The sequence below is a fragment of the Thunnus thynnus genome, chromosome 8 (assembly GCF_963924715.1).
Source record: "Thunnus thynnus chromosome 8, fThuThy2.1, whole genome shotgun sequence".
NCBI classification, from domain to species: domain Eukaryota; kingdom Metazoa; phylum Chordata; class Actinopteri; order Scombriformes; family Scombridae; genus Thunnus; species Thunnus thynnus.
In genome coordinates this window covers 19,891,212-19,910,585 of record NC_089524.1, presented here as the reverse complement: position 1 = coordinate 19,910,585, position 19,374 = coordinate 19,891,212, and the positions used below count along the sequence as shown (strand labels likewise).

At 40.6% G+C, this 19,374-nt stretch overlaps 1 protein-coding gene across 1 annotated transcript in view; it reads right to left on the bottom strand.

Annotated features, from left to right (window-relative positions):
* Window positions 1-9,137: 9,137 nt before the first annotated feature.
* Window positions 9,138-19,374, bottom strand: part of faf1 (Fas (TNFRSF6) associated factor 1) — a 64,291-nt gene continuing 54,054 nt past the window's right edge. The window contains exons 18-19 of the mRNA XM_067597018.1: window positions 18,314-18,529; window positions 9,138-11,540 (exon numbers count right to left, since the gene is read on the bottom strand). Of these exons, the coding sequence (XP_067453119.1) occupies window positions 11,457-11,540; window positions 18,314-18,529 (300 nt within the window). The 3' untranslated portion in view covers window positions 9,138-11,456. The remainder of the gene's footprint in view (window positions 11,541-18,313; window positions 18,530-19,374) is intronic.

Sequence of the window (19,374 nt, the reverse complement as noted above, 5' to 3'; positions counted from 1 at the left end):
AATATATTGTTGTTGTTAGAATATTAGTTTCACAGTCCTTTAATAGGAAAATTAAATCCAACTAAACAATCTCGCGCCATTCTATTGTCAATAATATTTAAAATGTTATTTTGGATAAATGAAGTGAGTCTCTTGTTTGTGTGGATTTAAATGAGCCAGACGAACGACAGTTTTTCTGTGTCTTTACTTTATTTCTTTCAATATCTTAGTAATATAAATGTGAAAATGCACTTTTAAAAAATTATGTATTAAATAAGAATTATTCACTTCATAGTTTTTGGCTGTTCTGTTAGACACATTTAAAGAATAAAAACAAATCATTGTTCTTGAGTTTTCCTCTTTCTGTGCCGCATAACGACACAAACAGTATTTAACAATCATTTGTTTTGGCTCCGCTGATTGTTTGATTATTACATGAATAACAGAAATAAACCAAAAACATTCAACATTTTTAAAATGTTCAATTATTATTTTACAAAACTTTTTTTTTGTAATTTACATGCAGATTCCTCGAAATAATTGTTATTCTTATTACGAAATATTGTTATTATGTATAGATAACATTTTTATTTTCAGCTCAGCATTTATAATTATTAATTCTCAGCTGGACATTATGCTTTATACACCCCATCAAATTATTAAAATGAGAAAAATAACTGTTTCATGGTAGCCTATGTGACTTATTATTATTATTAGCCTACTACTATTATTATTATTACCATTATTATTATTATTATTGTCATGCAAAGTCCAGTTAAATTAAGTTGAGTCACACAGGTCAGCATCAATACATAGTAGTCTGTTTCCAGTGTTGTAAAGGGTTAATTATATGTCCAGTTTCTCATTTTTATTTTTCGTTCATTTCATTTCTAACTTTCTCAGCGTATTGAAAGACAACAGACATACAAATCATTTCCTCTGTTCTATAACTGGCTGCTGTTGTGTTGTCCTCTCATTGCAACCTTATTAACTGACTAACTAATAATACTGAGATGCTTCCAGAGATTTAAACAAGTCTTCATCTCACAGAGCTACAAAGGTGCAACGCGCGCAAACCACCTGCTCGCTCACCTGTTCGCTCGGGAGGAAACACACGCAGCTATTTAAATTCAGATTAAAAAGTTATAGATGTTTTTTTTTAATCAACAATTGTCAGTCTCTCGGAGGGACGAGAACAAGTGAACAACAACAACAAGCTGATGGAGAAAGAAATGGCTGTGCGTCTCTCCCCTCCCAGGCTCATTGTTTACTTTCTGAATCACTGTAAGCAAATGCCATCTGTTTCCCTCGCCGCTGTCATCTGCACCTTAATTACCTAGCCAACAGGCTAATAGAGACGATATTAAAACTACATCTTTTTGACATTCAAAGTAATTATCTGCACGGGCGACGATCTCGCTTGGATGAAAAAGTGCCCGTCCTGCATGCGTAAAGTGATAGTTGCAAACTGCAGAGAAGGCCCTGCGCTCACTGGAGAGATTATAGGCGTATACTTTCACCTCAGGATGAATGATTTTAAAAAAATAAAAATAAAATAAAAAACAGCCTGCACTGCTCATCAGTCTGGGAGAGGCTGCTGCGCAAAGAAAAATAAAAAATCAAGTTTTCATATCAGCTCTTCCTCTGTTCACAAGAGCGTGTTTTAAGTGACAGTTACTTGGACTTGAAGTGTTTATTGAGTGATAGAGAACTGATTAGGCTCTGTGTTTAATATTATCACAAGTGAATTAATTCTGAAGGGCGCCTATCTCTGATTTGCTTCAAGGCGTGTAAACTCTGCTGCTGCGTGGTTCGAGGTTATATATTTATTATTTTAGTTTGGCTCAGCTTAACGGAAAGTTCTTTTTTTTTTTTTTTTTTGAAAAATATGCATTATGATAGGGATTAAGTTCACTATTATTCCTCCAGGCCCAATTAAAAATGCCCCCCGCGCAATTAAAAGTGACTGTGAGCACTTAGAAAATCCAACATTCTTTTAACCACTTCATTAGGCCTATGCATCAAAAAAACTATGCGATGCTTTCATTTCTTTCAGCGAGGCTACAGCCGAGTGGGTTTTTAACACCCTTTTAAGATCACAACAAAGGCCATGCTTGACCCAACATATGTAGCAGCATGTTTCCGCTGCCCTGCACCCCGGTGCGGCTTTCTAGCGGCCGCTGCCCCGCCTGCAGCCCGGCTGGGCCCGGATCCCCTCCCGCGCTCTCCCGCTGCAGCAGCCGGCTCTATCACACAGAGGCAGAGGTTAGAGTAGCAGTTAGACAAGGGGCCGCGGAGAAAAGAAACGCATGGGTTTTTTTTCTCCACAGAAGTATTTACACGCTTGACGGGCACACCGAGTAGGCCCGGGCTTATAGACAAGAGGCTGTTAACCTGCCACTTCACAGCAGCTCCACTGCGCCGGGGAAATGGATCAGGCTAAATGCATTCCTCTAAAGGCAAAGTCAGGGGAGCAGTGAGGGCTGCACACACACATATGAAACAGGGATGTTGTTGAGGAATGTGTTGCTTTTTATATGTACAACAGTAACATGCAAATTCATCATTTCAGATATAAGTAAACGGCCTCATGTGTGATGCAGACTTTAAATTAAAGCTTTGCAAAGACACTTATTCATACTGGGCAATGATGACCGTATAGTGGCTGCTTCAAAACGTATTTTCTGTTGTATTATGAATGAAATTTCTAGAAGACGGAGTTGCAACTACTGATCTGAGGTCATAATGTGCATAGTGTTAGTCAGAATGGAACAAGTATACACATGAGGCCTGTAATCATGTCATTAATAACATTTAATTCTGAGTGCACATAAGGTGAAACAGTATTCAGGATCCTTCACTCAGGTAAAAGTAGTAAGAATGTAAAAATATTATAAGCATAGTAAGTTATGATGAATTAGGAGTAAAGGTATTGCATTAAGTAAAAGTAGCTACAGAGGTATTATTATGATTATAATTTTTAGAGTATTAATTGTGCATAAAAATGCATCATGTGACATTATAGGCCTATTATTATTTATTATGTTTCTGGATTCTGAAAAATTATGTATTGATGTGTAGGCAGCGTTTTAATGTTGTTGTTGGTTGAGGTGGAGCTAATTTTAACCAGTCTAATACTGTATGGTACCTGATCCACAACAATCCATCATATTTTAGCATCTTAAAAATCAGCAAAGTCACTTGAAACTACAGCTGTCAGATAAAAGTAGTAAAAATATACAACATTTCCCTAAATAAATAAAATATTTCTTATAACATGTAAAGTACCTGAGCTGTACTTAATAGGCCTGCTTTGAGTAAATGTACTCAGTTACATCTCACCACTGGAGGATAAACTCACTGTGCAGACCAGCTTTTGCAAGAAGTCACAAAGACAAACAGCGATATGGGCTGAATTTCAGCAGGATTGGCTGAAGAAGGGCCGTGTGCTGCAAACACTTGAGCTGAAGAGACACAGAGAGGTCTCTCAAGCATCACTCTTCACCCGCTAGAATAACACTTATTTGTAAATGGGGGATAACCCTGCCATGGCGTATGAATATTTCAAAGATTTGAAGGGCTCCTCTCTGCCAAAGCTGTTGGCCAGCACTCAGACAATCTCTCTCTCTCTCTCTCTCATACACACACACACACACACAAACACACACAGACAGAGGGAGAGAGAGAGAGAGAAAGAAAAAAAATACCGTTTTTGTGCCCCCGAGGTAGGTTGGCAGGGATTATCTTTGTTTAATGAATGGGCTACAAGTATTCATCAACACGGCGAGATTATTGGGCTCTCTCGCTCTCCCTTCTGCAGGGCCTATAGTGGCATATAACTCCAGTGTGTGTTTGTGTGTGTGTGTGTGTGTGTGTGTGTGACAGAGAGAGAGAGAGAGAGGGAGAGAGAGAGAGAGAGAGAGAAGACAGAGACAGACCAACACACTGCAGCCAATTAAAATGCACTCCCCCCTGCTCTATCCCTCCACATCTGCCTCCTTTTCTCCACCGACGAATGGCGCAGAAAAGAAGGAAGCTCATGAATAGGCGCTCATTGAGATCACAGATGGAGTATGGCTTTCTTTTTGCTAGAAATTTGAGAAACACCATTGTCCCCAATCAAAACTCAATGTGTTCGCCTACAATGGTGCCGGCTTTGAGCTCCGCCGCTTCAATTGGCCTTGTTTTTGAAACTTGAAGTGTTCAGCACAAAGACTTGGCCCTCCTAGATGTCACCACCGCTTCGCTTCTGTGTGTGTGTGTGTGTGTGTGTGTGTGTATGAGAGGAAAAAAAACACAATTAATATGAAGCTGTAATTACTCCCCTTCACGCCACTGCACCCATTCAGGACCCCACTGGCCCATTTATTGCTTTATCCCATGCGGTTGATAATCCGAATACCACAGGTTTTTATAAGGCCTCTATAGCGGTTTAAGGACACAGATCTAGAGCTGCAAGTCAGGAACATTACTAGAAATTGATGAGACGTTTTCCGGCAAGTCATCATACCAATTTAATAATAATAATAAATATAGCCTAAAGAAATAATCCCACTTTCTTTAGTAATTAATAGAGCAGTTCTTTCATATTTACTAATTTGCCGAAGCAGTAACAGCTGTGCAGGTATTTAAGATTCTCCAATTACTGCAGTAGAGATATGCACTCATTTATATTAAATAATAGTTAACGAAACAAACAAGTGATTTTCTTTAAAGACTAACAGAAATAACTTTTTAAAAAAACAAAAAATGTTTCAAATTAATTCATTTAATTATTCAGTTTATTATTAGGTCTTAAATTACAGTTGTTTTTTTTCTAAAATAATATTCAACGATATGTGTATGTTTGTTTTGTTTTTTTTTAAATCACTGTTGACATCACGGAATGAGCCACACTTAGAGATGCTGTTTCTGTCCATGACCGATGTAATGAAAGCTTCTCCCGGCACAGTCAGCACCAGTACAACCAGTGGATGTGGCCAAAATACCGCCTCACATGGAAAAACGATTTTTGAATGAAAATGATGGGTTTTTTTGGAATTTTTTTGGAATTATATCCAACCTCTAAACATTTCTCAACAACAGATCATTTATGGACTTTAACCAAATGTGAGTTCATGTTGTTTCTCAGGAGTAACAGGGCTGATGGATGTCCAGGTGATCTGAAATATATTCATCATTTAATTTACAACACGAGCAGCCTCAAAAGATGTCAGCTAAACTATCTTTCCTAAAAAAAAAAAAAAATCCTCCACTGTAGGAGCAACTTCATGTGAAGAAGAGTAGATTTAATGTGACATTATTTGTTTTGGCGGGAAAAAGAGCAGACCACGTAGATACGTAATAAATAAATAAAGACAGGTTAACCAAAGGCTTTACCAAGACAATTTAAGCAAACCTTAAAAACACAAAAACTGAATTGTCATGGATTTGTTGAAAAATATATTTCATCTAACCTTGGCTTTGTGTTTACATTTAAATGAAAAAGTAATAAGAAGTTACAACAGCTTCACTAAAACGTTGTTTGATGGATGGGAGGGTCAGAGGACTGTACTTTGTGTTATAATCAACAACAACAGCTGACTGCAGACAGCATGAGGCCGATAACAGCTTATTTTATTACCACAGTGAGGGTTGTATTTGTTTCTGGTGCTGCACATTCAGCCGTATGTCTTTTATTAAAAGACTTTCACCCAATAAAACTGGATAATCTGTCAGCTCCTGTTGGAGTCACCAGGTGAAAACTGGCTTCTGTGGCTCTGCTCAGACTGACAGCTGTGTGTCTTCTGTCAATATATATCAGAGAAAAGACCAAAGAAAATGACAACTACTTCATTTGAACAGTAGGAATAATTAAATTAATGTATATTTTTTCACTTTTTCATAAGAATTTTGTTGTTTTGTTGCCTTTAAAAGTATTTTTGCCAGCTGAATGACTGACTTGATTTAAAAGCATTTTAATAGGCATTGCACCAGAGTTACGTGGAGGGAAAAAGGGAAAAAAAAGCTATATTTTCTCGAAATAAATACATGTTAAAGCATTGAACAAAGGATCCAATTGTACACATTTTAGCCTTGTAAGAAGTTAGACCCATTTCAAAGCCAGATTTTTTAATCAGATTGGTTACATGGCTACAAGTAAAACGCGTTTTGTGTTTCCAAGATAAAAACCAAAGTCTTTATATGTCTATTGTGTCATTAACAAACAGTACTGTGAACAGGGAGAGACAGAGAGAGGGAGAAGTGACCCTCCTTTTGTGCCCATCCAACAGTTTAAACCTCATAGATTCTGTTTCTTTGGGCAGGGCCGCCGTCTCTGAGAAAGTAAACTTGGGGTGACCCTCCAGGTTAGGCCAGTCTGGGATACGAGCGGCGATCCTGTGATTCAGGGAGCTGCCGTGCTCTTGAGATCCCAGTGGGTCCCACTTCAAAAGGAGGGAGGAGAGATCACTTGTGTCAGGAATTTTTGGTCCCTCGCCAGTGGGCTACATTCTTGACCCCGGCGGAGCTGGTTAAACATCATGGACGCTTCCCTCTTTTGTCGCCAGAGAATCAAGACAGCAACCTGATGTTGCCACCACTGAATCTGTGTCAGGGAAGCCGGCGGAGTAAGCTCATTACCGCACAGACACTTTCTCATCCACCCTGTGACAGATTTAAAGGGTGCACGCACTGATTAAGACGTCCAACCAAAGTTTGACTAATATGTCAAAGAACAGCTGATTCTACTCATCCAACAGAGTCCAAACATGATGCCCCCTCTATTATAAAGCCAAAAAAAATTTAAAAAGTCAAAGCAATTAATGTGCTCTAAAGGGGGTGTTGGTGGTGAACATTTTCAAGAGGATTTTAAAGGATTTTCATGCACTTCAGCCTCTTCAGAAAAGAAAATATGACATTCATTGAAGAGTCTGTTTTACTCTCATGAGGAAACCTAATGTGTCATAATTTGTCATTTTTGATAACAGTGTGCTCGAATACTTACTTACATGAAAATCTCCAAAAAATAGAAATTAATCAGACTTTCTCTAGTGTGTGAAGAGAAACATTTTAATTATTCTGTTCTTCATTAAATGTCTGAATACGTTTAAGAAACAAACTACTAACCCGTCCTAACATTTTGACTTAACCCTGTTACACAACTGTCATTCTACTTTTCCCCTCACACAGTTAAACCCCAGATGACTTTTTGCTCAGTGAAACAACTAATGACAAGTTTGCTCAGGTATAAGAGAGGGAATATCATTATGTCTCATTGGCATTTCCGACCCGATCACCATCATCGGCTGCAGCGGTACAAAAGGAGCATGCCCGTGCACATTAGATTCAAAAAGCTGCGTGATAGAAACTGTAATCTCACACTCGAGAGGAGCTGCACTATGTACACTGTTCCCCCCCGAGGAAGACACTGACAGACGAGCGGAGATGCACCTGTCTGCCTGTTGCATAAACGAACTCGACTTCACGCTCAGTGAGCTGCTCGCCCTGCCCTGACCTCGCCCTCGCCCCGGGCTGCATGCACGCGCGCACACACACACACACTCACACACACACACCAACTCAATAACCTATGTGAACAACGTACCCTATAAGTCTAAGTAACACAAATATCATCCACAGACATTTAACATTTGCCCTTAGAGCATCAACGAAGTATTTCCCTTGAGCAGAACATTTAACACTAAATTGGGCTCCAACTCTCACTTGTTATATTCAAGGACTTCTCACTGACTTTCAAGGATGTTGTTTGGCAGAATTGTAAACAACAAAGTCATGTTTAGATGCCAAGACATGGCACATGTCAAAGCCAGTTTTTAACATTAGTCGAGTCAAGGCATCATGGGCAAATAAATCATTTTTAAACTGAAACAATTCAGCTACAACACAAATTTCCTTAGTAGGGTTTCACTCAGGATGGAGGTGTTAATGTTGAGATAGAGAAACATTCACACGGATTTGACTTAAACAGTACTTTCTTGGCCAATCATATGTCGCTTTTAGCATAAGTTTAGGCAGGAAGATGATCATTGTAAGTTCCTAATTAAGTTGAGAATACATTTACTCTGTTTAGCTGCTGTTTGCAGGATTTTCTGTCAGCAAGTGGTCATTGTAGCTGAGAAGAGGGATCACTGAAGGACATACCTGTTAGCCAACAGCAATTCAAGGCCACGTCTATGGCTCCTCAGGGGAAATCTCTGGAAAGGCTGAAATTTGCCACAATACACTTATTTCATGTACCGAGTCAATTGCAAAGATCTTTTAAATATTAGAATAAGCACTTTATTTAATTGTGGTGTCTGTTTTTTAGGTCTTTTTGAGGCCTGTGGAAACCTTTAATTATAACATGTCTTCGTTTTTTATTCTCACAAAAATGGTTAAGCAGAATAGCTTTAAAAAAATGTGATTGTTTCTGACAATCAGAGAGAAACAGAAAGTCAGGATTTGTCCTGCAGTGTTTCTTCCTCACTCTCTCTGCCAGCGCCTTCAGCAATACGTCTTGTCTGGTCAAACCCGGGGAAGTGTGGCTGGCTGAGCGCGTTAGGTCGACTCATTCCTCGCGTGAGAAACAAGACAGCCACTGAAATGCTGACAAACACACACACTCACACTCCAGGATGCTTGTGTGACACACACACTGTGTATCACACGAGCAGTCTCGGCTATTTAAAGCACAAGAATAACGTGCATTAGCAGCTCATTATATGAAAAGTCTACATGGTTGTGATTGACCTTATAAAACATTTTGAGACACCTCAGGATTTGATGGTACTCATGAGATTCATGAGATAATTGTCTATTTCACCCACAAGGATTAAGTTGAAGCCTGCAGAACTCCCATTTCAAACTCAAAACAGCTTAAACAGACTTGGCTTCAAAAAGTTCTCCACTCATTCAGTGTAGATTAATCTAATCCAGCTCATGAAGGAGATTTGAGCTACTCTGGGAGTGTTCCCCCCCCAAAGAGACAGTGTTCATTTTAGTGGTCAGGTAAAGCATTTATCTTCTTTGTAGGAAGAGAAGTCAGAGTTTATAATCAAGACTTGCATTATTTTCTGACATTAATCTTCTTTTGGTAATTCAATCAGTATTTTGAGAAAACTCGTTAATCATGGGCAGCTTTATTTAAAAATAAAAACAAAATTTGAGTCTTGTCTTCATTAAAGTAAGTAAAATGATTTAATTTCTTTTTACACTCTCTGCAGAAGAAACTAACTGTTGTTATGAATCATTTCAGTTAAAAAGTGGCCCTGCAGTTTTTTACTTTCCCTTTGTCTTGGATCGATGTTTTCACATGATGAACTTTTTATTTGAATAACGTGGGAGTTGATGTGGGAGAAGAAAAACAAGTATTCCACCAAAGTGTAGTTTACTGTAGTGCCCTCCACTTTATCATTCATCTACCTGATATGATTCTACAGATGAGAAAAGGTCACATTTGAGGAGTCCGGGGGGGTTCAGTGGTCTGACATGCATACTCGACATACTGTATTCCCCTCTCTGTCTCTCCAGGTTTCCAGTCCATGTCCACTGTCAACTACAAGGGAGAAAATGCCATAGATATCAGTTTTATTCTTAGTCCACCTCATTACATACATGTCACTGCAATCAAGGCCGCTGCCCACCTGTTTATTGATGAGGGGCGTTTTTCCTGAAGTGGTCTGTTAATGGCGTTCAGGTTCTCAAACTTTGCCTTTAGCTGACAGAAGAGCCCTGCTACAGATGGAGGGCTAAGCACGCATGATCTCTCCACGCTGAAGGCAGGAAATTAGCTGCGGTGTGGCTGATATTACCAGGTGGCGTGTGAGTGAGAATATTAAAACATTTGTTAAGAGAAGTATGTAAAAGGTCTGCCAGAGATATGATGATGCATATCTAAACATTGGTATCTATCTGGGCAAATCTGGCCCCATATTCAGGTTATTTTGATTATAATCAGCCTGAGCTCTGAGGTTTTGTTTTTTTTTCCTCACTTCGTTTCATCCACCCACAGCTTAGACACTAATAAGAAGTTGAACATCAATAGGAACACCTTCTGTACTGGATATCATGATCTCCAGCAGCCAGTGTCACAGAACTGCCTTTGTAATTTACTTTGGTTTCTGATGTCTCACCAGTTTAAAGCAAACAACTCTCAGGTTTTTTTTTTTGAGGGAGACAGATGTAGTTTTCAATGAGGAATCCTCAGATTTTATAAGATAGAAATCTGGAAAACCTTTCCCATTTGTTTTTGTTTTTTTAAATAAACCCTAAGGTTCAAATGAAATCCTAAAACAAGCTCTATTTGAAATAAAGTCAGATGATCTTCCATCTATTCTGTGGGTTGCAAAGCACGACACAATTTTCTTATAATGAAACAACATACAAAATAACATGCCTAAACCATTTCAACAAGGAAAACAATGTGTATGTGTGTTATGTGCCATGAGGTGTTTCAACAGATTTCCCGGCGAGACAAATTGATGTTCATATTCATATATTTTATATAATGTATATCAAACTAAAACTAATACAGCATCAAACTTAAAAAGGATCAAGAGAAAAAAAAAAAGAAAAAAAAAAAGAAAACTGAGCAATTCGTTGGCTTGTGGAGCAATGGATGTTAAAACCAGCGGGAGCGGAGAACAGATCCTGTCCCATCCCCGTGGCAGACAGCGGACGGAGGGGGGCGGGGGGGGGGGGGAGGTAGGGAAGGCGGGGAAGGGGAGGTAGGGGTGGAAAGTGGAATTTGGGGGGAAGGTAAAGGGCGGGTAAATACAGGTGGAGATGAGACAGCCCAGACTTCTGCAGGGCAACATCTCTTCTTGCTGTTTATTTTATTTCATTTTTTAGCATTTTTTTTTTTTGATTTCAAACACAAAAACCATGTTCTAAAAAAGCAGCCTCGGTGTGTTTAAATGTGGAATCGGGGGAGAACAAGTCCATGATGGGTTTTTTTTTTTTTCCTGTGACAAAGATTTGTCTAGTCAGTCTCTCAAATGCTGTTATCTCACTATGTTGTGTTTGTGTTGTGAGGGGGAAAACCATGACACAGCAGTTGGAAACGTGAAGTTGTGAAGTGTGAGAGCGGTTGAGAGAGAAGAGAGAAAGAGAAGATTGGAGGGGGGGGGGGGGGAGGGGGGGGATGAATGTTTGGCTGTGTGCTTGTGATACTGTCTTTGCTCCTCTGTGCAACACGTGTACACTAGGCATTCATGTACCACGACCAGGCCGAGGGCAGAGAAGCTTACTTGCACTTGTGTGTCACTGGATGTGCATGCCAGTGTGTTTATGTATGTCTGAGAGGGTGGTCTTTGTGTACATTGGTGTGAGTGTACGTGTGTGTGTGTGTGTGTGTGTGTGTGTGTGTGTGTGTGTGTGTGTATGTTCTGTAGGCCCAGACTGGGGGAGAGGGGGGGGCCCATGCTCGGTGACTAGTGTGTGTCCAGCCAGTTCATCAGTCAGTCACTTGGTCCTCTCAGCTATCAGAGGGCCAGTTTCTATTCTTTAGCCTCCAGGAAAAGCGTCTCCTGTGGAAACAACTTGGCCTCCAGCAGAGTTGACCCTGGATCCAACTGGGTGATCTGCAGAGAGACAAGAGGAAGAGGGAGAGGGAGAATATTAGACTACCATCAACTTAATTAATAATTATTTTATTTATCAGTTAATCTGTAATTTATCCACACAATCAAATGTGAATCACAATTTCCTAGATTCCAAAATATCATCTTCAAGTGGCTTTTAAGTCGCACCAACACTTAAACATCAAAAGATATCAAATTTAAATCGATATAAAACAGAAGAAGCGGTAAATCTTCATATTTGAGAAGTCGTCACCAGGAAATGTTTGGTATTTTTGCTTGATAAATGACTGAAGCAACTTATTGGAAACTTCTCAGTTACTTGACTAATTGTTCCATCAATATGTAATGCCTCATATTTTTGTCTCTGATCTGGCCTTACATCCACCCTGAGCTGCAGTTTTGACAACAAAAATAAATCTCAGCACAGTGGACAGATTTGAAAATGCTTTTTGTTGCAATAATACAACAAACTGGACAAATCTTTGGAACAGGCTTTGCCATATGAGCAGTCGATTTTAAAGTCAGTTTAATCATATTATTTTAACTGCGTCTTTCAGGTTTGTCCCATGTTAGTGCGGACACGGCCTCAGTCATTCGCCTCTACTGAAATCCCTTGGTGACTGTCCCGCCATATATGCCCTGAGATCCAGGCTGGAGAACAGTGTAGCTTTAGTGCTGCATTCATTTCAAGTGTGTGTCTGAGTGTGTACGCCGTGTATTATTCTAACATTGTGTTTAAAAAAAGTCTAGGCAGTAATCTGAGCAGCAAGAGCTTTGTTTCCCTAAGAGGACCATCAGGTTTATTTTCTTAAAAAGGCCCCAATCCAGAACAAACCGACGAAGGTTACAGGAGAGGAGAGTGTGTGTGTTGTAAAAGCTTTTTGGTGTGTGTGAGTGTGTATCTGAATGAGAGAGAGAGAGAGAGAGAAGCGAGGATTAAGAAGAGAACTTTGTGCATTTTGGATGACTAATAATGACTAATTTCACCTGTGAAAAAGGTCAAACAGGAACGTAGCTGATGGTGGAGAGAAACATTTTTCTGTGTTCAATACACATATTGTCTAAAAGCAGAGGAATAATGCAGTACCACCCACAATGGAGCTGATCGAGTTAGCTGACATGAAGGCGGTCTGACCTATGTTTTTAAAGCAGGACAATCTGACTCTCTCTCTCTCTCTGACACCCACCACCCCTGTGGGCCTCTTAGCTTATGTGAGCTAATCACTAGAGGGGTTGTGTTACATCGGGCCAATCTAACACCTGGGCTGAATGGGCTGTGTGACAGCGAGGTGGTGTGACACTGAGATGTGTCCAGGGCTTATCTGGTGGCTGCTGCGTCAGCTCCTCTGATTAGGGCTCCTATTCTAACCTCACGGTGGGATAATTAACCAGCTCCCTGTACCTGCTGTAGAGGGTCGAAGGGCAAGCCGAGCACGTTAAAGGTCGGCCTCACAACAAGCAGAGTGATAAGTCTGAGACGGACTATTGTAGGGAATGAAATGTGAACTGTGACCATGAACTCTGCTGCAACTTCACCTACACTCACCCTCATCAGTGTCGTAACAATCGAAGTATTTTGAGAAGTGCAAAGGTCAAATGTTGATCTATAAACAATCACTAATAAATGAACATATCACTACAATCGAAAGACAACCTCTAACTTTTAATTTTGATTTTTGACCTTTTCATGAAATAAAGAAATCCCACCATCTTCTCTCACTGAATCCTTGTTAGCTCCTTAAAATCAGATATTTTGGACACTGAGGGGGTTGAGTATGAATAAACAATCGATATAATTAAAACAATCTACACATTTAAAGTTGTGTTAACTACAAAATCTGTGAAACTAGAGGGTGTTCGAGGGCTCGGAAAAGGGTGAGAAAAGAAAAAAAAAGTAAATTAGGGGAAGGTGAGTTGGACACATCAGCATCAGACAACCTATCCATCACCCAAGGGTGTCTGGAAATGTCACACCATGTGCACACCAGCGGTCTTTGACTCCATGTCTTTCATCTCCTTGTCCTCATTTGAACGTGTCATTTAGACTCTTGACTTCTCAGCGGGGTCCCGGGGAGCGCGGTGCAGGCAGGGAGGGGCTGCCACATCAACCTTATGCCCTTACCTAGCTGACTGCCTCATAGCACAGCGGGGAGCGAGATGCCATGAAGAGCAGTAAAAGGTGTGTGTGTGTGTGTGTTTCTTTATGAGTGTGTGTGTGTGTGTATGTGTTTGCTGCAAACATATTCCATCCCAACTGTGGGGAAAACGACCAACAGGGCTGCTGCGTTCCTTTTCCCACCTCAGGAGCAGCGCGTCGCAAATGGCTGCCATGCTAATGAACCCGACAAGCTGTTATGACACCACAGCATCAGGTAAGAGTAAATGAGGCTTTGGGGTGGAGCAGGTGTGTGTGTGTGTGTATGCGTGTGGACGTGTCTCTGTGTGCTACATATAAGCGTATGTGTGGATGCGAGTGAATTCGGATGAGCGTTTGTGCTCGCGGTTCACCAGGGAGAGACAACGGGGGGAGAGCAGCATCTGACTCTGAAAAAGAAAGTAGGGAAACAAGATGCCACACTGACACAGGAGACGGGCGCCATCGGTGATTGTTTACATTGTTATCCAATTAACAGACCATAAGCATGGAGGCATCTGTCAACAAACAAAGCTGTTGTTTTTCCTCTGCTCTGCCTAAGCCATATTCTCTCCTCCTGTGCCTACACAGCCATGCATACATACATACATACATACATAAGACAGACACAGTCTAGCTCTCTGGTTTGCAGTTTGTTTTTAACCTTGAGTCAATATAGTTTTCATCAACCAATTTAGATCAAATCAATCAGCTGAATTAGGGAACTGTGTGACTAACTTAAAAAAATGGAATTAATTTCAACAGATTTCATCTGACTAAATAGCCTGTGTGGAAAAAGCTGTTAATTAAAAATACATAACAAATTAACCGAATTGAACTGTGTCTGTCTGAAATCTAAAGAAATAATACAATAATGGGGGCTCAGCATGAAAAAGCCTAATTTTAAAACCGGAGCCAAATAAAAAGACAGATGGTGATTCTCTGCAGTCTTTGATATTTTATCATTCTTTACTTAATATAAAAATTGTATGATATAAAATACTCAGCTAATATGAAACCTGTGTATTTGGCAGTATCAAACAGCAGGTTTCACCACGGTTAAAACCACATAATTAGCCCTTAATGTGAAGTTTAAAATAAATACCACAATTGTAAGTCACTTGATTCAAATGAATAAAACACACTGATAACAGAGGAGGCGACACTAAGCAACGCTCAGCGGTGAAAGGAAAGAAAGGGAAAATAAACACAGACCCTCAAGATGTCCGTTTCCAACATAATCAAACGTGCAGCTGAAATAACGCATTTTTAATGAAGCCATTACAGGCCCTACTATGTTAATTAAAACCAAATAACTTGTCTGTTTTAAACTAGTGTTGTCAAGTGTTTATTTGGCCAATTACAAAAGCAGTGGGAGATCATTATCTGCTGCCAGGAGCGTTGACAGCACGTAGCGCCGGGGCGTGAACAGAAAAGAACAGACCAGAATACGGTACTTCAAAGGAAGAAATCCACCGCACAGACTGGTCTGGCCTGGGGCGGGCAGGGGGGGGGAGGAGGAGGACAGGGAATGTGGAAGAAGAGAAAAGGAGAGAGCAAGTGAAGTGAGAGCAAATAAGATGGACTAGTTTGAGTTAAAAAAGTTAAAAAAAATTCAAAAATGATTTAAGAAAGGTTAAAAAAAAAAGAGAGGGATTTGGGGAAAAGGTGAGAATGCACATGGAGAAGTATGCAAAGGCTGGAGAGCAAAAGTTAAGTAGACAGTTACCCGTCTAATAAAAGACGAGGGACTGTGTGAGCAGGAGAGAGTGAGGTACTGAGGCTGGAGGAGAAGCAAAGAGGAGGGAAAAGGGAGACAGAGGGAGGGAAAGCTGGAGGGAAGATGAGGAGGAGGAGAGGGCTGAAGGTGAGGAAGGGGCTGAGAGAAAAGAGTAAAATTCAAAGACTGCAGCTTTTAACATTAAGAGATCGTGGAGATATCTGCCTCAGATGGAGCCACGGCGACACACACATTTATCCACTTCATATCTATTTTCAGAGAGGGAGCAGAGTGCCATACAGTTCTGAGAAACGTTGGGAGAATATTATAAGAAAAGTCCTGAGGAAGCAACTCTGAATGAAACTACTTTGAAAATAAACTGCTGTAGCTCTTCCTGTGGATACGACTCTTTCAGATAGCAAGAAAAGAAAAACAAAACACACCAGTATAACAGATGTAAAATCTATTTCAGTACAGCGCACGGCTTCTTCTGCGCCGTTGTTTATTTTTTCTGCATCTCAGGTTTTGTCTAACAATCATTCGGGCCATTTCACTCACAGGGCTGGAAGAAGGATTAAGAGAGGGTGAAAGAGAGTACAGTATCACAGTGAGAAAAATAAAACGCTTGTTTGACAGTGTTTGGGTGTCTATGAGCAGCCGGGCAGGAAGAGGCGATTGCTGAGTAGGAAGACAGGATTATTATCACCGCAGTCTAAACATGTTCACCGCAAGCTGAAGGAAGAAGACCTCAGGCCTTTCAACAGTGGTTTGTGCTCGGCTAGTATCAAAGAAAAAGGAGGAAATTCTTGAATGGAAAGCTGAAAACTGAAACACTAGTCTCCCCCCCTTCCTCAAACTCGCTGACAGTCATAGAAACAGAGAAAGGGTTAGCTCCCTGAGCACGGCTAAGCCTAGTACAAATGATGCCAGTGTAAGGCCTGCTGTAGTGCTGAAGAGATAAGCCACTGATACCAAATGTTGAGGAAGAGACTGAGTCCAAAAATTGAAGACTAATAGACACTTTTTGGCAAAGCAACGGGAAGGTGGCAAAAGCATGAAATCAAAGACTCTGGCTCTGATGATTTATCTCAGTGTCAAAAGTCGATTTACAAACCGGATTAAACCAGTGTGACTAGATTTGCTGATTCACAATATAACTCTTTCTCCTTGTCAATAATGTGTTAGTTTTAGCCAAAAAATATTAGACGCAACTTTACTTCATTTTCTCAAGTTGTAATGAGTAAAAACCTCTAATTTGTTGGACAGCTGAATGAGCGGAAATGAAATAAAGCAAGCTGACGGAGAGGGAAATAGCAAAGGAAAGAGTGACACTGCACAAAGCCTCAGAAAACTAGAAAACGGAAAGAAGGTTTCAACAGTTGTGCAGTATTACAAATGCAATAGTGGTCTATCCTCTATCCTCTGATCCTGGCAGAGCAACAGTGAGAGCGTCTGGACGGGATGGAGGCTTTCAATGCTCCCTCTCATTTAATTACAACACAGAGCTGCAGGATTAGACAGGGGCCTGTGTTCACAGCCTCATACTGGCACTACCAATGATCTGCTTCCCTCCTCTCTTTCCCCAAATCTCTCGCCTTTCTGTTTTCTGGATTTATCTCCCATCTTCTTCTTTTTAATATCTTCCCTCACTTGTCGTCTCTATCCATTTCTCTTTCAGACTGTTTCTCTGATTGAATCTCTTCTTTGTTTAAGCTTTTGTCTTCTCTGTTCTCTTCCTACTAGTTGTGCAGCCACCATCCTCTTCTCGCTTCCCTACCCCTCTAATCCTCCCATCCTGTTTTTGCTGGAATTTCATCTGCGATGCAGACACATCTTTATCTCTGTCTCAAACACATGTTTACTCTTGATTATAAAGAGACAACTGTGAATCCTTTAAGTGACAAAGTTGTGAGCGGGGCATGTGTTTGCTTGAAAATATTTGTGCATGTGTTGAAGTGTGTGATTGTGACGAAATGAGGAGTGTGAGCTATGCGTTAATGTGTGTGTTAGTTTGAGGTGTTTGTGCCCCAGTGGTCTCTACAGACTACGATGGCACACTGCCTGGGCAAGCCTACACACACACATACACTCACACACCTCTATACAACCACCACCCACCCCTCAACATGCACTCCTCTCTTGATTAATGGAAATCCCATTTTTGTTTCCAGCAGCATGGCTAATTAAACTGGTAGTTAAAACAGTGCTCATTAGCTCGCTACCATAGAGCGCCGCGACCAAGCCCTCTAATGACTGGTTGTAGCTGGCTGAGTGCTGCCGGGCGTCGGCAGAAGAGCCATAGAGAATACTACTGTTAGTGCTGACAACTGTATCCTAACACAGTCATAGTGTACTGTATTCACAACGGGCTGATACTAATTAATATTCACTGAATATTAGGTGTGCGCAGGTGGATGGATAAACACTCAGATTAACTTGTCCCATCACAGGTCCGAGTAAACAAAGGCAGCAACGCACCGGTGTTGCTGCAGTGCACAAACACTGAAACTTAAAAACACAGCAACAATGATAAAAAAGCAAGAAAAACTAAATCATCAATCGACCACAACATACTGTCTTAACTGTTGTCCCTGCTGCACGCCACCGACAGCTGTCGCCTGAGGTTCAGCTCGGGCCAACACGGAAAAGCCAATTACAGCTGTGGATCTCTCCAGCAGAGATGTTAGCTGTGGCGAAAACACTTCATAACCTGCTGCTACTCGACTGAGGTAAGGACAGATTTAGCGCTTGTTTTTGTGTGTGGGAAACTGTAATGAAGGACGGCGGAAAACAGCGAATGGACGACAGGATAAATCAACTCCAGTCTTGGTGAAAATTTATTTTCGCTGGACCTCTGTGAGGAGAAAGAGGTTAACTGTTGAGCGCTTGTGTGTATGTGCAAGCAGGTATACCACTCACATTTCTACGAGGGAAGGTGGTGAGGAGCTTGAACTCGTCGAAAGGGTATCCCTTGGAGGCCACGAAGTCGAAGAGGACCTGGAGCTTGCAGCTGCCCAGGAAACGCCTTTCCAGAAACTCGCCACTTGGTGTGCGGATTCGCAGTTTGCTGATTTGCTCTCCTGATTCCTCTTCGGGCTCTGGCGGTAGGGCCTGCTCCAATGACAAGCGGATTGCCTGGAAGAATGGATGGGAGAAATACAGTACTGTAGTCAGTACGGCACAGTAGACACCTTAAAGTCAGTGGAGACAAGTTTTTTAAGCTGGTGACACGGTAGAAGGTTTGTTTATAGGTAAAAGACACCTCTTTTATGATGACACTAGACAAATGTTGGTGAAGTGAAGTTGCATATACATGCTAATGAAATATTTTCCTCAGTTCACAAAATGATGCACACTCTTTACAATTCAATACACACCAATATGTGAAAACTAGTTAAAAGAGAATTAGAGAGACAAAAGACTATTGTACAGTAGAAACAACTTTGCTAGACACAGTGGTGATGACTGAAGGAAGAAATGTTTACATACAGGTGCTAGTGAGATACAGCTGTTATTACTGGTGCCTATTAGCATAACAAAGTCAGAATGTGTTGATGTTTTGTTGTGCGATGACAGCACAGTCAGCATGTGTAATATTCTGACAGGTAGCCAAAAATAAAATGTGAAGAACTAGATTAATTCAGTGATGATCTAAAATTGCAAAGTTACTGAGGAATTTATAAGAAGGAGGACAAATGCCTCCCTGATGAGTATTTTTCTTTTTTTTTTTTACTAATTTAGCCTTTTTATTTGTTTGTACAATTAAAACATCGAGTAAAAGACATACAATAATAAAACTGTGAGTGAGAGAAGAAAAAGAAAGGAGTGAGGAATGCCAGAGGGCTTACACAAAAAAATAATAATAAAAAATCTGATATTCAATCAAGTGTATTCATAAAAATCTGCCCTGCCTCACTGTGTTTATAGTAAATTTAAACCCAAGATTCAACAGTAACACTGGCAGTTATGAAGATGACGGC